Genomic DNA, 20253 nt, shown 5'->3' with positions numbered 1-20253 from the left:
GAGTGAAAACATGCTGGCTGATGTGTGTGAATTCCACTCGTGCCACAACTATAGAAATACAGAATAAGATATATTTTAAGAATACACGCTAAGGTATAGATTCGATGAAGAATGGAGGTGGTGGCGGTATAATTTTTCAATCTCTCAGAACATTCACAGGGGAAAAACACAAAAAAAGGAAAAAGTTAACAGCAAAAGCCCATGGATAACATGTGTAACAAAACCAGATGAAAAAGTTTTTCCATGAACCAAAAGCCCACAGAACCTTGCACATTGCAGGGATCCACGCGGGGGGAAGAAATGGGGCAGCAAGTGACACACCTGAAGACAAGGGAACCCCAGCAGGGCCAAAGGGTATCCACTGGAAAGCAAACAGGCTGAAACTCTACATGAACAAAATCTGTAGATCCGTATTCATAATAGCTGGATTTGTAATAGCCCCAAACAGAATCAGCTCAGAAGCCTTTCGAGAGATGAATAGTTAAACTAATTGTGGTACGTTCACACAAGGAATATGACTCGGCAAAAAAAAAGGGAATGAATTGTTGGTATATACAACAACTTGGGTGCATCTCCAGGGAATAAGGCTAAGTTAAAAAAAAAAAAAAGCCAATCCTAAAAGGTTATACATGATATGATTGTTTGTATCATATTCTTGAAATGACAACATGATAGACGTGGAGACTGGACCACTGGCTGCCAGGGAGTAGGGGAGTTGAAGAGGAAGGAGGCAACTGTGGTCCTAAAAGGGAAGCGCAGGGATCCTTGTGACAAAACTCTTCTGTGGGGGTGCTCATACGATCTAGATGTGTGGCAACACCACATGTAAGTAAATGCACCCATGAGTACATGCAAAGCTGGTGAAATCTCATCAGGCCGGTGGGTTGTACCAATGTCAAGTTCCTGGTTTTGATATTCTGCTGTAGTTATGCAAGGTATCACCCCTAGAAACATCTAGAAACATCTTGAATTTCTCTGTATTATCTCTTACAGCTGCATGTGAGCCTAAAATTATCTCAAAGTTATACACAACTTATGAATCATTGAACACTATGCCAAACACTAATGATGTCCTATATGTGGGCTAATTGAATTTAAATAAAAACAAATAAAAAATAAAATTATATGAAAGTACAATTTTTAAATGATTAAAGAGGAAAAAATTGAAAGTGACAAATATTGAGTATAGACAAAGGATATCTTCTATCTGAAGGATAAAACCAAAGCAAAGGAACAGAACAAATATTAAAGACCATAATTCAAGAAAACTGTCCTGAAATTAAAAAAATAAATAAATAAAACTATGCATTGAAAGAGTACACAGCATACCTGAGAGTATTAGCCCAGAATGACTAATATTAAGAAAGAAGTCTAGCAAAATGACCTGACTTTAAAGAAAAAAAAATCACTCAGGTAGAAAAAGAGAACACATGACTTACAAGGGAAAGGTAATTGTTTTTAGATTTTGATAGATGTTTTGCACCGCCCCCCAAAAAAGAGTATCATCTTTTATATATTCAAGGAAAAAGTGTGAGTCATGGATTTTTAAATATAACAAAAATGACTTTCAAGTATAAAGGACAGAGAATATTATCAGCATGTAAGGGTTCAAGGGATACTATCCCATAGCACATCCTGAGGAGTCTACAGGAGAACAAGCTTCGCACACCCAATTAACTCAGGAGACATTAATACAAAGGCTGACGGGAAGGCATAAATGTGCAGTTATCCATAGAACTAAGACAAATGACGGCAAAGGGGAAAGTATGGTGGGTGACGGATACACGTTCTGACAATATAAATACGGTACACTATTTTTAAAGTGGGAGATTGATACTTACATAAAATATATACAATAGGTAAGTTCTCAGGGATAGAAAGGAGATACAAAGTCTCCAGGGACCAGGAGTAGTGGTAGGAACTGGGCTGTTACTGCTTAGGGGTTACAGCTTTTGCTGGGGGGTGGAGGGATGAAAAATTTTGGAAACAGGTGGTGATGATGGTTGCCACACAGTGTAAATATGATTAATGCCACATACTTACACACTCTAAAATGGTTAAAATGGCAAATTCTATGTTATAGATACTTTACCACAATAAAAAATGGGGGCGGGGTGATGGGAAGAGCATAGGCAAAATATTATTTCAGTGTTTTCGGCAAGCATGTCAGTGGTAATATTAGGACTGATACTGTTGTGCTGCAATATGGGATTTTAAAAAAGTAATTATGGGATATTCTAAATCCATCTCCCTCTGTGTCTTTGATGTGGGAGGGAAGGAAGACACAGATGTAATAGACAGGAGGATAAGTAAAAGCTCAACTATCATCTTGAAATTGAGTTGTATCAGTATGAATTCAGGAGGTATTTTATCATCTACCTATAAATAAATATGGATCTATCTATATAGACTAGATATAAGTGCATTGAATAGATGTAGACAGAGACATATAAGTAGATAAACAGGATAGATAAAATAGACCAGTGGGTGACTGGATAGATGGGTGGATGGTTGGACGAAAGGAAGGAAAGAAATACATTCTTAGGTCTGTCCACTAAAAAGCCTAACGACAATGACCAACTCAGGAGCAATGATTACCTCTAGCAACCAGGTTGTGACTGGGAAGTACCATTTCTCACTGAAACCAACCAGGGCTTCTTGGAGAAGTGGTTAATTCCAGAGTATGGACAGGGCTTGTAGAAGATGAGCCTGGAGGACAGGAGAGCAAGAAAGCTATCAGTGACCACCAGGCCAGAGTCAAGATTCTGCCATGTAATTTTAGTATTGTATCCTCACCCTAGTCGCACCAGAGGAAGGGACAGTGTTCCCCAATAATGCAGCATAAGAGTGCCAAGGTCAAGAGTTAGGGTTCCCTGTAGGGCCAGCCTGGGATGGGCAATGGTAGTCTTGCCCCTGTCTCCATGAGTTTCTCACAACAAACACTGCTTCATTCTGGAGCATCTGGGACTGCTTGGCCATTTTGCTCTTGTCTACTCAGTAACCACAAATGATGATGAAATACGTGTTTTTCAGACAGTGCTGTAAATTTCTTTGATACATATTTTTATATAAATGTACCCTAAAGCATGAAACAACTAGCAATCTCATAAACTAGGAAAGAAATACAACGAAGACATAAATGCCCTTCTTTTAAATCAAATGTGCTTTTCCAGATGTATGCAAATAAATGATAAATCAGTTCACCTAGAGGGTGACCATAAATATATAAAACTGTCAATGTCTATATTATTAAATTACATGTAAAAAATCATGTCCTGGATGCAAAATAAAACATGTGCTCTCTGTGGGAAACCAACCATGTGAAGTACAGGAGCAAATACCACATAAAGAAGGGAAGCCATTTATAACGAAGAGATTTTACAAGTATTTTTAAAATGCCTTTGGGTATTGATAGAATTTCTGCAATATACTTATAGCATAAATGGCCATCTGCTCCAACAGATTGTTTAAAAAGAAACGGAGAAACTGTGGTAAATCTGTCTTTGAACTTAGATGTGAGAGACTCTGTTCATGCGCTCAGCTAAGCTGGGTGACTCACGGGCTCAGTGCAATTGATGTAAAGACGATCTCAAGTTTCCTTTGGGCTGGCTGGGCTTCCTTCTATGGACTCTCTCATAGTTTGCATTCATGCTCTTTGGCAGGGCTATCCAGCACTCACTCACAGCTAAGGAAAAACTTAGAGTGGACGAAATCATCACAATTCTCTGTTCATGAGGCAAAGGTCTATGGTTCTGTCCTATAGCAGGAAAACTGACACATTTTTTAAACATGGCGTTTCGCTGTCTATGTCATAGCTAACCACCATTCAAGGGGCCGGATGGTCAAGGGGAGACGAATCCACTCATCTCCACACCTGGGAAACCACCAGTGAGTGAACCCTGAGCTCAAGCATGTGACAATAACCCTAAAACTGAGACAGTCAAAGAAAGACCCTCCTCTCAGAGAAGGCGAGGAAGGAATGAGTCACAAAACAGAGGGCTGGGGCAGACGACGACGATGTCCTGGGCTCACCACCCTGAGTTCTACCCTGGGGATCCCTCAGGAATACCTGTCAAAGATCCTCTGGGGCTGCATCACGCTGTTGACGACATGGGTCAGGTGATCTTGGGCTGCGACCACTTCAGGGGGAGGGTCATATATATTCACAGCTGCAACCTTTTCCAGAATTAGAAATGCAAGAGGAAAACATGCTTCATTTCTTCAAAGAAGACAAGTCTTAAATTTTCTTGAGCAAAACATTCAAGACAGGTAACCGGGTGTGGAAAATCCCTTAACGCATACTCATGACCTTTGCACTCCATCTTCCTGTCTACTCTAACTTTCCCAAAACCTAAATAAGGAGGGTTATCTTAAAATACCAAGCTGGAGTCCACGGGTCCCCCACTTCTTTCTGGTCTCTGGTTTGGGAGGGAAGAAGCAAACACCAAACCTCTAAAGCCCAAGAGTACTTTTAATATAGTAAACACTCCCACTTTGAGCCTGAGAGGAAGGAATAAAATACTCAGTTCTAGATCCCAGGTCGTCGCTACCACGGGGACGTGTTCCTCATGCCATCTCACCAGGAGCTATTCCAATTATCTCAAATTCTACCCAAACCTCCTCCTCTTTCAGCAGAGCTTCCTGTATTCAAAGATAGGGGTCTTTCCCTCGCAACGCAGACTTCTCTAACCAAATGTCCTTGTCGCCCCTCTACATCCACGATCCTTGTGTACCCCACCTTTACTTAATGTAGGCTTTTGAACTGCACTCCCTTCACAAAACGTTAAAGAGAAAGAGAAATCTAGGAAGTGCCTCTGAGTTTGAGAATAACAAGGCACTAACATCCGTAACTATTTTCATCCGCAATTTCCAAGAGGCACGTATGAAGTGGAATATCTGCCGCTCTACATGCTTATAACTGTTTTCATGCTCACCTCAAATTTGCATTTAGTGTGAGAAATCCTTCGTTAATGGAGATTTCGGCTGTCACCAGTCACTAAAGCAAGACAAAGTCCCACCCCGGTAAGGTAGCAGGGAGGCAGGTGCTAGTGTGTCAGGTCCCATCACTCTGGAACTGTGTTGTGTGTCCAGGGGGATCATGAATTTAAAAAGTGGAAATAAGGGTTTAAAATACCAGGAGACTGATCTGAGTACTTTTTGATTATATATGTAGAATGACATAATAATACATTTCATTATTAAATGAGTGTTTAGAGCAACACAAACAGAATCACACACCCTCCAGGAATGGTAGTTCTCCAGAATTAACAGACTGCCATCGTGCTGCTGCCTGGAGCCGTGGAGCACGGCTTCCGACCCCACTGCTGGCCTGTTGACTGTGCAAGAGCAGCACCTTCGCTGCATCCGTGCTGATGCTCAGCTTCGCAGGGGGTTAAGCCACAGAGTAAGGAAACACTCCCTAAATAAGCCGTTACTTCCCATATTGTCACGTGCACCACTTATTGATTACACTGGTCCTGTGGTGGGCAGCAAAGCCCTTGAGCACACTAACTCTCAAACACATGGAATAATGTGATTACATACCTTTTCTTCCACTTTAATTTTCTTCTGGTCTAATTCTGTTAATCGTAGGAGCATAAAAATCACAAAGAACCAATATTCAGATTTTTCCTAGTTAAAATATGAAAAGGATTATTCAGTTGCCTTCCTTTCCCACGTAAGCAAGCACTAGCATGCTACTCCCACAAGTAGGCGTTTCAGCTTCTACCCTGTCGACATACACACACACACACACACACACACCCCTCAGGGTGTTTGCACTTCCACGGTCACCAGTCCTGTCACATTAACTCACATGCAGACTGTGCCTTGTAGCTTACAAAGCTCTTCGAAGTTGTGATCTTATTAATCTCCCTGTGACATAAGCAGGGCGGGTATGACCATCCTCATTTCTAAAGAGAAACTAACCAAGCCTCAGTGGTGAAGCATTTCACCTAAGAGTCCGTGGCTGGGGATTCAAATCCTGTCCTCTAGCTCCAAAGAGGTTCATTATTGCAAATGATGAACATTATTTATGACGACTTTGTATTTGTTTAGTATTATTTTGTATTATTTTGAACTTGTACTGTTTGGAATTTATTTTACAATAAATAATATTCACTTATAGAACAAATTCCTTATTACTCCCAACCATCTGCCATGTTGGGATTATCTGGCTTTTAGAAATATAATTAAAGTTTTGTATTAAAAGAAGCAACATCTTTGAAGAGAAAGGTATTAGTGGATGATGCATTTATAGATAAGAAATTACATGAAATGAACATACAAAAGTACCCTTTTTGTCCTTTGTTGGATGAGTTGGGGGGGGTTGTGTATATAAGTGAGCTAATGCCCAAAGGGTTTGTGGTATTTATGCGCATGCGCAAACACTCCCCATGGCTCTAAAACTGGAACGGGAAGGAGGTTGGTGGCTACTTTGTAAGTCCTGTTCCTTTCTTACCAGAAATGCTTTTAAGTCGGCGGCCACTATTCCCATACCAAGGACTGGATTTATTTTTTAATCTTGTTTTTCATTTTTGCTTGTGCTTTTTTTTTTTTTTTTTTCTTTTTGTTGGCCAGACATGTTCCTCAAGTTACACACACAGAAAAAGGTACTCGGAGGCACATTTAAATTCAAGAGTCTCTGGAAAGGGAAGGGAAGGGTATAGGTAGCAAAATGGAATGAAGGACAAATGGAAAAAAAGGGAGGGACAGAAGCCAGGACAGAGACTCTATCAAGGGTAGGAAAGACAGAGGCTTAACAAACAGTGGGTTTTTGAATACCAGAGGTGAACAAGCCATAGGAAATAGAGTATTTCTTTCTATAATACTTTTTACAACACCACCAATTTCCCCAGCTATATCCAGACCAATTACTATAGATATCTGAGACCTTTCCCCTCCTACACCACAGGAACCAGTAGCTGTCTACACCTCCGGCATGGTGCCTTCTATGACAGAAAAGGACATTGCTCCAGGGTCAGTGGCTGCGTCAGGTGATTTTTATTACCAGCTGGGATGAGTCACACGTGAGCCCCCCAAACCCTCCCCACCCCCACCCCCCCAGCCCCAGACAGGGCACTCCAGGCTCCACTGTGGCCTAGGGCACCAACAGCCTCTCCTTTGCCCAAACCTCCTAATTGTTTCCTTAGAGATGGAGAGTGAACACAGGGCATCACATCCCTGATGCTCCTTATCAAAAGTACCTCTTGAAGAATTCCAAAAAGGTCCCCACCCCCTCTCCCCACATATTCTCTCTCTCACCTGAATTGGATTTCTTAGAAAATTGAGAACCCGGAGGAGAGGTAGATTTTCAATGTATTCTATTTCACCCAGCTCGGCAATCTGTTTAATCAAAGAAACAAAGTATTATCAGTAGACTAACTGTGCAACCCATAATACAAAGTTCTGTGAAAGGAGCTGACTGGGATCGTCAAACATCAACTTCTTTTAGAAACCGCTCTGTTGCGTAGCGCAGCCTTCTAAGGAGTATTCAGATCGCAGAGCACAGGAATGACCGTGTGCCGCCTCACTAAATGGGAACACACACAAGCCATGTTTTCTTTTTTCCTCTCTGTTTAAAGAACAGTGAGCTGATCCTCCTCTCAGTCATATTTATTTTAAGGCAGAGATAACTTGGTATGCAGAATCAGAGAAATAGGACAAAAAACGCAGATGGGGGCTCCGTGGTTCTCTCTCCTAGGCCCTAATCCTCCTAACCCTCCTGTTCCCCAGTTTCCCTCCCCAGCCTGCCTCTGCTAACCTGGCTATTTGGGACTGGTGAAGACTCCTTACTACGCGTGCATGTGTAGCTCTATTGTTTTTTCAACAAGAGGTAATTATTTTAAGGAAAGATAAAAACAGAAATGATAGGACACAGTTCTTGACATGGGTGTTTGCCTTACAATTTTTTGTTTACACTGTATCTTATGTTTTATACTCTTTTCTGTGTAGGTTATGTTTCACAACTTTAAAAAAATGAAAAAAGGTTGCTGCTGAGTTCCTTAATCTGACCAACGAGAAAGCTTGGGTTGCAGAAGGCCTGTATTTCCCGCTAAAACACAAACAGTTTTATTTAAATTTCCTGTAGTTAGCATAATTGTAATTTTATTTCAAATGTGGCTATTAACTTTTGCAAAAAAAATTAATAATCACATCATTTCTATTTCTCCCCAAGTCATTCCCGCGTGCGTTGTGAACACTCTCCAAAGGTAGTCACCAATAATTCCTGAGTTATCTACCACAGAATGCAGCTAAAATTAAACTACTCCCAGAGCTAAATCAGGGGAAGGACATATGCACCATGTTCAAGGGATGCCATTTTCAAAGACGTAATATAAAAGGTAAATTCTGAGTCATCATATAGAACCTGCATTAGTTCTAGATGTTTATTAATAAGCAATCATCTGCTTATACCAATGCTATGCTATCCGACACAGCTCTTTCAACACAATGGCTATATCCATTAGAGTGACATTTAGATCTTCTGCAAGATAAAAGGATCATTTTTTAAATACCATGTGATTCAGGAAAGTGGAATAGTCAACTAGGTTCGCACTGCTTGGTCAGAGCAGTGGGCTGATTTTCCTCTAGCATACAGCCCCTGTGCTTGGGAGCCAACATAGATGCGAGAAGGGGGATGTTTTCCTGCAATGAGCATGTCTCACCACTAAGTCCTGGCCGTGTGCCCCGGCACACACTGCTGGTGAGTGTGGAAACTGGCATGTTTTTCCTAAGAGGCAAGCTGATGGGTTTACGTGTACATAAGCTATGAACCAGCGGCCCCATCCTCAAGAGGTTTGCACTGAAGAGATCTCAGACTGGCAAACATTCGATAAAGAACACTGGGCCCAACATTTTTAGTAAAAGCTTAAAAATGCCTCAATTCTGAATAACCCCACCATTAGGTGATTAAATGAGTCATAGCACAGTCCCATAATAGGAACACTATGCACCCTTTAGAAGGGTAGAGATATCTCTGATAACTGACATGGAAAGATCTTGAAATGCTGCAAACAACATGAATAGCATGATCACGGACTACATAAAATTAGAACTAAAATGTCAGCTGGGAGCATCTGGTCTTTTGAGAGTCACGTGAGAGGGACCCCGCTCCCTTCCCCACTAGCCCTTCCAAAGGTAGGAAGAGGTTGTTAAGGGGAGAGCAAAGCACGTAAGGGCTAGCCCGGCTTCAAGATCCTACGCCTGCTGACTTAGCCACACTGCACAGACACTGGCTGTCCCGACTGTGCCCTTGGTCCCTCTCCTGAAGACCTCACCCTACAGCAGACCCATCCTCATGTCTTCTTCTCAAATGCCAAGCCCAGGGCTGTGTGCCTTACAGACTATTCGTTACAGTAGGTGTCGGGGTACAGCGCCCCAAATGACTTGAAGTGAGACATCACCGGAAAGGTTCTTTCCTGGAGGACCTTGAGCCATGTCACACTGGCAGAGCTGATCCCCAGATTCCAGATGCCCCTCTTCTCAAACCTCCTCTGCCCCTGGGGGTTACTCCCGACCCCTAGCAGCTTGGCAACTTCAAATTCCTAGGGAGAATAGTTCAGTTGACTCATGTCGCCGTTTCCTCCTAGGCTATGCTCTCCCAGCCCCAGCATCCACACTTAAAGCCCCCTGTGAAGGCTTTTTTCTTTGACCGATTGGCTGATTGATTTGTGAAATAATGACACTGAAAGAAGGAAAACAGTGTTCTCTGAATAACTCCCCAACCAATGTCTTATTTCTAGAAGAAAGGCCTGAGGTTATCATAGTGTTAACATTTGGGAGATAAGTTTTAAATGGCAGAAATGACATCCACGCTAACAAGGACTATAGAGAGTGATAAGGGCCCCCAAATCACCCAATGATGGGAAATATTTGCAAAGGAACTTAAAAGAGATGATGAAATGATCGTGTGGGTGTACAGCCATGTGCCAGCCGCTAAAAGCAAGTAAATAATACTGACAGAAGTACAAATGATAAAACATCGAATTAATCATATGAGGAACAACAGCTAAGTTATGTTTCTGTAAAATGACAAACTTTCCATCCCTGACATGGTATTCTCAGTAGTACTGGGGAAACCTCTGAGGAAATCTGTGCAAGGCACGAAGAACATTTCAAACTACTGTTGGTTGCTCTCCAACCTGCCCAGTGGGGAGCTGGGGAATTATGTTATTGTTACGGACTCAATTGTTCCCAAAGGATTCCCTGCTTTGGGACACATGGCCACTTTTTCTTTAATAGAGTCTCCTGAACATTTGAAATTTATAAACTCCTTTACTCACTTAATGATACTTTTTTTTCCCCTTAAACATTTTCAAATGTAACTTGAAATGCCTCTTGAAATGGAAGAAAATGATATATTTATTCATGAGGTCTTTCTAGAGCAGCACTATCCAGTATGGTAGTTACTAGCCACATGTGGCTACTTAGCACTTGGAGTATGGCTAGCATGAACTGAAATGTGCGTTAAGTACAAAATACACATCAGATGTCAAAAGCTTAGCATGGGCAAGAGGTTATAAAGCTCCTCACCAATGATTTTTTGTTTTTATATTACATGTCGACATGATGATATTTTGGATGTATTGGGCTAAATAAAAGGTATTATTGCAATTATTTTCACATGTTTCTTCTTACTTTTTTATTGTGGCTACTAGAAAACTTAAAATTGTATATATGGCTCACAGTTATGGCTTGCATTATATTTCTATCAGAAAGCACTCTTGGGGGCGCCTGGGCGGCTCAGTGGGTTAAAGCCTCTGCCTTTGGCTCAGGTCATGATCCCAGGGTCCTGGGATCGAGCCCCGCATCTGGCTCTCTGCTCAGCAGGGAGCCTGCTTTACTCCTCTCTCTTTGCCTGCCTCTCTTGTGATCTGTCAAATAAATAAATAAAATCTTAAAAAAAAAAAAAGAAAGAAAGAAAGCACTCTTGTAGAGCATTATACTCTAGGCTTTCCTGAAGGAAGAGTCACCAGCATTTCATTTACTGTATTATGCTTCAGCATCGAGAACACTGAGTCTGGAGGCAAACCATCCTACATTTGCATCCTGGCTCTGCTCTTCGCTAGGCGTAGAATTTGGGGCATGTTACACTTAATTTTTGTGCCCCAGTTTCCTCATCCAGAAAATATGACAATAGTAGGGATATAATAAGGATTAAATGAGACAATGGACGTGAAGCGCTTAGAACAGTGCCTTGTGCACGGGTATCAGCAAATATCTCTAGATGATCCTTTGACTGCAATTATTACTATTATTAACATGAATCATTATTCCTTCCCCTGACTTCTGAGATGCATTCAGTTGGGATTCGATGAATGCATTTCACCTTTTCAGTACTCCCTGGATACAGGTGAGAACCATTTTCATGGTAATTTCACAAAAGGACACTAAACCCGTATGAAATAGAGACTATGCTGACTCCATAAGACACGTGGCACAGGGTACAAAAGTTAAATGAACTTTATAAGTTGACAAAACAATTTAATATACAAATCAAGTCAAAATAAGGACTAAGAGTTTTGTCTGTGATTAAAAGTCTCCTTTGTCTGTGATTAAAAGTCCCAGACCTAAAGATGGCCTTTTCTTGATGTTTAGACGAACAGGTGATGCAAGTTCATTGGAGAAAGAATCCTCAGACATAACTGATAAGCACCATCGCATCTGCACAGAGAAAGGTCTCCACAGCTGCACATCTCCCCCCAGATAAGACCCATGCCTCTTTCAGGGCCAAAGTTTGCATTTTCAGGAAGAAATAGTCAACTTCTTTAGGATGTCTTTCCAAAAAATGTGCCAAAGTACTCAGAATAAAATTGTTTTGTAGACATTATTGCTTAAGTCATCAATAAACCATGATTACAAGCCCAAATGCTTCACTGAAAATAATGTATAATAAGAGTGAATGCCAATTTTTATAATTTGTGAAACAAAGTTTGTTTTAAACCAGATATGGAAAATTTGAGTTTATCCAATCCCCAACTCCTACAGATTAAGAACATACACTATTGTTACCAACAGAATATTGGACTATGCCTCTTCTCCTTAAATGACAGTCACGGGCAACACCAGCCTGAGGCTCTTCTCATGTTTCTCATTTCCCTGCTCTGACACTTTAGATACTCCCAAGGTCACCTTTCTATACAAAATTTTACATGAACACATCTACTTCAGAAAATCATGTCCACTCGATTGCAGATTAAACCCTGAAAACAATGTATTAGGAATCATCAAATTTTCAAAAATTAAGAATCATATTAATTACAAACAAACAAAACAGTCCTTCTGCAACTATTGCTCCTGGAGATTTTCTAGAATAATTCTAAGCTGGCATTTCAAGTAAGAGCCCTGGAGAAACTAATAATGGGTCCTAATATGTCCTCTTAAGCAGATGCTAAACCAGGACAGATGATGTGTGATGTTACCTTATTATCTTCCAGGTTGATCACCTCCAGGAAGTCATGGTTCTCCAAGCCCTGGAGGCTGCTGATCTGATTGTGGGACAGATCCACGATCTGCAAGGCTTTTAGGTCCTCCAAACCTGTGATCTTCTCAATCCTGTTACTGCTCTACAATTGGTAAAATACATTCAATATCTTAAAAGCTTCTAGTAGGAAAAAGTGTAAGGCCAAGTTTTCATTCTGGATACTGCCCACATCTCCCAAAATCAACAAGCTATTCTTGTTCCCCTGCCCCCTCCCATTTCCACCAACCACCTCCCTAAACGCATATATGAATACCCCAGAAAGAAATCCTAGTATTTCAGCTGGAAGAATCAGAATGTCATATTTTCACTAAGGTTCATGCAAGATGAATGTTGGAATCAGTAGGACAGACAGAAGCTAGGTAGTATAAGCTTTTAACATTGTTTACCTAAAGCCTGAAGACAGCATGACTCCATGCTTATCTTCAGAAACAACATTTAATGCAAGTCTTTCAGCACCATTGTGTTACACCACTCAAATAGTGTGACTACTACACTAGTTTTTAGGAACATTCTAAATATAATCACTTCATAGCACAATGGCCATGGTAGTCTGATTCATGGCTTGAATTATTCATGTTCTTGTGCAGGTTCCTCCTCTGGAATCTAGGCCAGACCTACGACTTCCCTTAAGCAAAAGAATATGGCAGAAGTATGCCAGCTCCAAGACTAAGAATTAAGAAGGCCTAGTAGTTTCCCTTCTTGTGTCTTGGAGCCCTGTGCTGCCACGTAAGGACTCTACCTACTCTATTAGGAGAGGATTTTTGGAGAGATCGCATGGAGAAGAGGAGGTCACATGGAAAGGGGCCCTGACACTAAAGAGAGGAAAAATCCAGCCATTCCAGCATCCCTGCTGAGCGCAGCCCCCAGTCTGCTGGTTGAATGAAGCAAGAGAAGCAGAAGAACCACCCTGCTGAACCCAGCTCAGATTGCAGAAGGGCTAGCCAAAACCATGGTTAGCGAGTAATATTTCTCCATGCACTACACTTGGGGTGGCTTCTTATTCAACAATAGATATCTGTGTTCTTCAATAATTCACACATAAGCATCTTCTCAGACAATGAGCATAAAACAAAGATTCAGAGATTCTCTTTCCCAACCCCCACGAACCATAACCAGAAATGACAGTGGCCACAATAATCTGTATTTTCTTGTGCATTTTCCAACATACAGTTCCTTGGGTTTCTTAGCCTCAAAGTGTAAGAACATGCCACAGTAAATTTACACTTTCAGTTTTAGTTGGGAATCATAAAGACAATTTTGAGGTTTCAATTAATGACATAAAATGCCCATCTTTAAACTTTTAATACTTTTAATAAGCACTTAACTGAAAAATTAAATTACAGCATGCTCTTCCATCTACAGTATTTTTCCTGATATATGATTCCTGGTACATTGTAACAGCAAGAGCTCATTTTCATCCTATCTTTCATAAGATTTCACTTCAGTAATGAGCAAGATTTGTAGTCATTAGTTTAATTCTGTGGCTCTTTAAAATATATTACTAGAATGTTGGTAATCTACAAAGCTGAGTGATAATACATGGGGGTTCATTAAACTATTCCCTTTTTAAAATATGTTTGAACAATTCCATAATCAGAAGGGAAAAATACTCATAACCCCCATTTGCCTAAGTTAAGTCGAATTTCCTACTATTCAGAGTTCAAAAAAGTTCTAAAAAGTGTAATAGGAAAGGAAAAAGAAAAAACTGCACTAAAGTTAACATAGTATCTATACTAATTTAACTTATTGAAATAAGACCTCAATATCCTATTTAAAATATGCCCATATGTAAAATTTATATACAATACAGTTCTTCCCAAAGGACTTTGAAGTGTTAAAACTGTGGAAGACAGACTGTAATAAATCTTTACAGCGTCTATGATGGCTTTCAAAGTGGTAGATGCAGAAGAGTAGAGTGAGGCATAGAAGCGTTTAATTAGTTAGCCTATGTTCATAAAGGAAGGCCGAATGGGGAGATATTCAGAATCACAGAATTTCTGAGTTGAAAGTCATCTAGTCAAACCCTTTATCTGATGCTGAAAAACGGACACATTGCCCCTCAAAGTGGACATCCAGTTTCAGCAAGTTCTTTTCTGCTTTTCTTTTTTTGTAAAATCATGATTAGCAGGGAAAAGGAGGCCTATAGAGCAAAGCTATTTTCTTAAACAGATGAAATGGGAAATATTCTTCGTCTCCCTAATTTGGAAAGGAAAATATAAACGGCTCTTAGTAAGACAAAATGAATTTTAAAGTGTGGAATGTATTGTCCTCCCTTGCTCAAAGAAGCAGTTGACAGAAAAGCCCATGAATGACCCACACTATCCCCTTCCATTTAGAGAATTAACTGGTGTAAAATTTATATACAATACAGTTCTAGAGAATTAGCTGGTTTGTATAGCCAATTATTCTTTTTTCTCTAAAAAAAATGTAAAATTATTTACAGTAGTAAAGCAGTTGGTTTTCTAATTCCACACACTAAAACACAAGAGCATTAACTGTTGAAACAAATGTGTATCATTTTATCTTACATATTTCATTAACATTGTGAAAGAAACCCTTACTCTTCTCAAAAATGTTAAGGGAAAATGAATGATGGCATGGTTCATATTTTCTGATTCATCTTGGGTGACTGGGGCAGGGACTGGGAACAATCCCCCTAATTTATTTGTAGAAAAAATATGTCTTTTATGCTTTTTCTAAAAAGCTGCTTGAGATGGGACAATCAACATGGATTACTTGTTTAGTTATTGAAATAAACTCTTGGGATAAAAGTGCTATGTGTTAATCTTCTTAATCATGAGTTCAGTTCTCCTGCCTCTAAGCACACCCCCCTATCTCTTTCTACATACCATGCTCCACTTAAAGTTAAGGGGAGTGCCAGTACAAAGAGACCTCTCCACATCTCCAGTCCATCCTTGGTACTGGAACCAATACTTTGCCCTCACCTAACTCACTGTGAGAAGTGAAGTCTCTTGAAAAAGTGTTTCAAGCTCAGAGAGAGAAAAAGAAATAAGACAGGAATAGTCTATTAGAAATGTCATAAATCTGCAGATAACCCCAAGATGTCATTTCAAAAAGCAGTTCAACAATCTCCCATGGGATAGTTCACATAAGAAATTAATAAGCTACCAGCCTTGTGGCTTAAAATCCTCCCTGCCCACCTGTGACAGATATAATAAAAAACAGCAAAGCCACCCAAAGTTAAGACGTAGGAGAGAGGAGGAAAGGACGAAGAATCTTGAATAATCCACAAGTATATCATCACCTTTTAAATTAGTGAGCTAATCTGTTATTTCAAAAGCACTGTATATATCTTTGGAACTATTATAATTCTGCTGACTTTTTGATAAATTATCTGCATGTTTATTCATAGTTACAGTGCACGTCAGAGCTTAAGAAAAGTTCTATGGGAAAAAAAATTTAAAAATTTCAAGTTTCCGATTGGAATTGCTCCTTTAGTCTCAGCCGCAATTTTGGTTTTCTAAAATGGGAAACTAGCATATATTAATATAAAAGCGCTGCCAAAATTCAGATAACATCTTATGGCTCATTTGAGAACAATAACGTGTAAATAACACTAAATATTATGCTTAAATATGCTTAAGTGTTATTTCATCAGTAAGACATTATGAAACGTATTTTTAATAGTTGTTAAAACTATTCTTTTCTTTTTCAGTGTAAAATGTCAATCCTTTAAAAAATTGAATTTGGACGCCAAATTCGAAAATCACTTCACTACAGCAGGAAATACTGATCCTACACATATACGGCACTGAAAGGAGCAAACAAAATGGAAGACAAAAACTTTCATGAAGGAATCAGTTCTTCATCTTGAAAAATCCTGATTTTCATTCAATTATCATTCATATACTTGCTAAAACATTAACTAATACTTTTCATCAAGAATAACTTTTGGGGGCACCTGGGTGTCTCAGATGGTTAAGCATCTGCCTTCAGCTTGGGTCGTGGTCCGGGGGTCCTGGGATCAAGTCCTGCATCAGGCTCCCCGTTCAGCAGGGAACCTGCTTCTCCCTCTCCCTCTGCTGGCTGCTCCCCCTGCTTGCACTCTCTCTCTGGCAAATAAATAAACAAAATCTTAAAAAAAAAAAAAAAAAAAAAAAAAAAAAAAACTTTTGGTTAGACTCACCAGACAAAGGATCTTGATTGGCAGCATGCCTAAGCCGTTAATTGACGTGATCTTGTTCCTGGCCAGACTCAGGTGCGTGAGGCTACTACAGAGCTCTAGCCCACTGATCTCCTCTATCTCGTTGTCTATACACCGTGACTATGTTTAAGGAAAATGTTATGAGAAACATTCTGAAGAGGGGCGCCCAGGTGGCTCAGTCGGTTCAGCATCTGACTCTTGATTTTGGCTCAGATCATGATTTCAGAATTACGAGATAGAGCCCCACATCGGGTTCCACACTCGGCACTGAGTCTGCTTTTCCCTCTCCCTTCTCGCCCTCCACCCCCCACACGCTCACTCTCAAATAAAATCTTTAAAAAGAAAAAACATTTTGCAGGAAAAAAAACAGTGTCAGATCATCATTAGAAAAATCAAACGACAGCATTAATAAAGCACTAATACATGCTAATACAGGATGAACACTAAATGTTGAAATATATTGTTCTCATTATAGAAGTTAATACTAAAAAAAAGAAGTTAATACTGGCACTGCTTAAATTATTTTAAAGACACAGCTTTTGAGTATGCTCAGTTGCATTCTGCATTCTTAAGTGACTCATTCCGTCTGAGGAGAAACATCTCAGGGTGCTTCAGAAGCTGCCTCCTTGTCAGTGATTTTCCTCAGTTCCTTAATGGTTTCCACAAGAAACTCCTGTGCTCTCCCCCAGTAGGGACTTCGGCTTCGTCATCCTCAGAACCAGGGGAACAGCCTGGGAGATGTCCCCAGTGGCACACAGGTGGTAAAGAACCAATACCTGGACACAGAGAGGAGCAGCCTTTTCTGTCTCTGTTGGTTTCTCTTTTCACTTTCAAATAAATGAGGCCTGGGGCGCCTGGGTGGCTCAGTGGGTTAAAGCCTCTGACTTCAGCTCAGGTCATGATCTTAGGGTCCTGGGATCGAGCCCCACATCGGGCTCTCTGCTCAGCAGGGACCCTGCTTCCCTTCCTCTCTCTCTGCCTGCCTCTCTGCCCACTTGTGATCTCTGTCAAATAAATAAATAAAATAAAATAATCTTTAAAATAAATGAGGCCTAAATTCCATCTTCATTTCCTCATGTTAAGTTTCTAGTCATTTTAAAATTTAAATTGCTTCTGTGTTCTATCCTTAAAATCACCTAAGATTGCAGTCCCAAAGTCATCAATTCTATCCCCCTCTCTCCGGTCTCAATGTCTTCAGCAAATTTTCAGGATTTAGTATCATTTGCGCACCACAACTCATTTTCCTTCCCAAGTAACTGAAGATATCACGGTTCTCTCAGCCATTTGTAATCCGCAGGGCACCCAATCAATCAGCAAGAGTTGGCATTTTTTTTGCTTTAAAACATCTCTTTAATTATTCCCTTCCTCTCAGATCACTCCACTGCCAACTTAATTCACCTTTAGCACTAAGGTCCATTTCTTCTTGCCTCAAGTCACCTGACACACTGTAGTCAGGTTAATTTTTTCAAACTATTGATTAAATATCATGTTTCAATCAAAAAACTCTCACAGGACAAATTCCAAATTCCTCACTCTGGCATCAGAAGCCCCTGATTTTACACAAAGCCTATTTCTCCAGTTTCATCTCCGTTACAACCCAGTGAGAATTCCTTAATTCTGCCAGGTCAGTCTTAGCAGTTCTGGAATGTACCAAGGACTTTCTTACCTAGCAGTGTCTTTTTTATCATACTGCTTTCTTACCCTTCCTAAACCCTCAGGACTTAATTTCCTCAGGACTTAATTTCAAATTCCATTTCTTTTCTTTCTTTAACATATACATTAAACCAACTTCTTTATGATCTCATTTTGAAAGATAATCTCATATTCTTATTTCTGTTGCTCTTAATTACTTAAGTACTCACAAAGGACAGGCTGGGAGAACATATCTGCAACAGAAATAGTAGATGAAGGATTATTATCTAGAATACATAAAGAATGACAATAACCCAATCCAAAGAAAGAGTAAAGATAGAACCACCCAACAGAAAATGAGAAAGAGTACAGGGAGGAAATTCTCAAGAGCAAACCCAAGGGGCTAAGAAACGTATGAAGTGACTCTGCTTCACCCTTAATCGGGAGAATGCAACTCAAGGCGCCATTCCTCACCTATCAGTTTAGCAAGCATTTTAAAGGGTTCTGAGGAACACATTGTTTCCTATGACTGAGGGTTCATTATGTCGGAGCCAATTGAAAGCAGCCTGGCAGGGTAAATTTGTCACATCAACTTTAATTCTTGATACCCACTCTGGACAGACCATTTCTTCCTCGAAGCCTTTTCTGGTCAACTTCCAACCTCCTACCTATCTCCTTCCATTAATCATAGAATCAAAGAATTTTTTTTAAAGATTTTATTTATTTTATTTGACAGAGAGAGAGATCACAAGTAGGCAGAGAGGCAGGCAGAGACAGAGGGGGAAGCAGGCTCCCTGCTGAGCAGAGAGCCCCATGTGGGGCTCGATCCCAGGACCCTGAGACCATGACCTGAGCCGAAGGCAGCGGCTTAATCCACTGAGCCACCCAGGCGCCCCAGAATCAAAGAATTTTTTAAAGGGGAAGAAAAGATGATTAAGTATCACAAAAACAGGTATTTTGCCTCATAATTCTCTGTAGATCCCCTAACTCCACTAGTTACTAATTATGTGACTCAACTTCTCTCGGCTCAGATTTTTCACTGGTAGAGTGGGAATAGCAAACAATGGGTTGCTATGAAAACTGAAAGTTTGATCATGGAAAAAAAATAATTGTAATGAAGCTCACAAGCTATAAAGTTCCTCACAATTATAAGGCAGTTATCATTATCCCCATTAAAAGTACCTGAAGCCAAGGAATCACATCCTCTACCTGTTTGCCAATAGCACAAAATGAAAGATTGAAAGCCAGCATCTATTCCAAAAAGATTTAGGCAAGAAAAAGAGATAAGTTCAGAAACCAGAAGCAGTGAGGATAAAGTACTACCAAATGAACCAGACACTCCTAATTTTTCTCCATTGGTTCCAGATTTGATCCTTGAAAGCATAGTTTCACTTGTCATCAAATATGCATTTTCAAATGTACTTTCATGAAGCTCTCCTGCCAGGAGAGCTCTACAAAGCATTCGTGCTCACCAACACCACACTCTTTCTGCTTCTGTTTCCTCTGGGCTGTTTAAATAATCATTCTCAAACCAGAACGAAGACCAGATCTTTGCTGATACAGACGGTAACAAAGGCTGGGAAACAGAGATTAAACTCTCCCACAGCTATAGATGAAATAAAATGTCCTTAGAGTGGCAATCTTTGGCAAGAAAAATTAGGCAAGAAAAACTTCAAATGGCCGTCTGCCTCCAGGTAGCACAGGAAGAAACAGTCCTTAAGTCCTAGGTCAGGCGCACTAGTGTCCCAGTAGTTCTGCTCCAACTGATACGAAGATGCTCAATGGGGAAGAGTAAAACAAATGCCTGAGGGCACTGAGTCAGGAAGCTTTCCCATGGGAAGGGGGCAAGGATCAGAAAACAAGGACTTGGGAATCCTGAAACTGTCAAGAGCTAGTGGGAATTGACAAGGCAAGTTTGTTTATTGTGCATGCAATAATTTTCCAAGACATCCGAGGCTAACCCCAGTTCTCT

General features: G+C 40.3%; 1 protein-coding gene across 2 annotated transcripts in view; it reads right to left on the bottom strand.

Annotated features, from left to right (window-relative positions):
• The window catches only part of LRGUK (leucine rich repeats and guanylate kinase domain containing), a 105117-nt gene that overhangs the window by 60551 nt on the left and 24313 nt on the right, over positions 1-20253 (bottom strand). For both annotated transcript variants that reach the window (XM_059171896.1, XM_059171895.1), the window contains exons 6-10: positions 16632-16756; positions 12423-12566; positions 7264-7344; positions 5545-5631; positions 4070-4176 (exon numbers count right to left, since the gene is read on the bottom strand). In XM_059171896.1, coding sequence (XP_059027879.1) covers positions 4070-4176; positions 5545-5631; positions 7264-7344; positions 12423-12566; positions 16632-16756 — 544 coding nt within the window. The remainder of the gene's footprint in view (positions 1-4069; positions 4177-5544; positions 5632-7263; positions 7345-12422; positions 12567-16631; positions 16757-20253) is intronic.

This window comes from Mustela lutreola, chromosome 4 (genome assembly GCF_030435805.1).
Source record: "Mustela lutreola isolate mMusLut2 chromosome 4, mMusLut2.pri, whole genome shotgun sequence".
Taxonomy (NCBI): domain Eukaryota; kingdom Metazoa; phylum Chordata; class Mammalia; order Carnivora; family Mustelidae; genus Mustela; species Mustela lutreola.
This window is presented reverse-complemented; position numbering and strand designations above follow the sequence as displayed.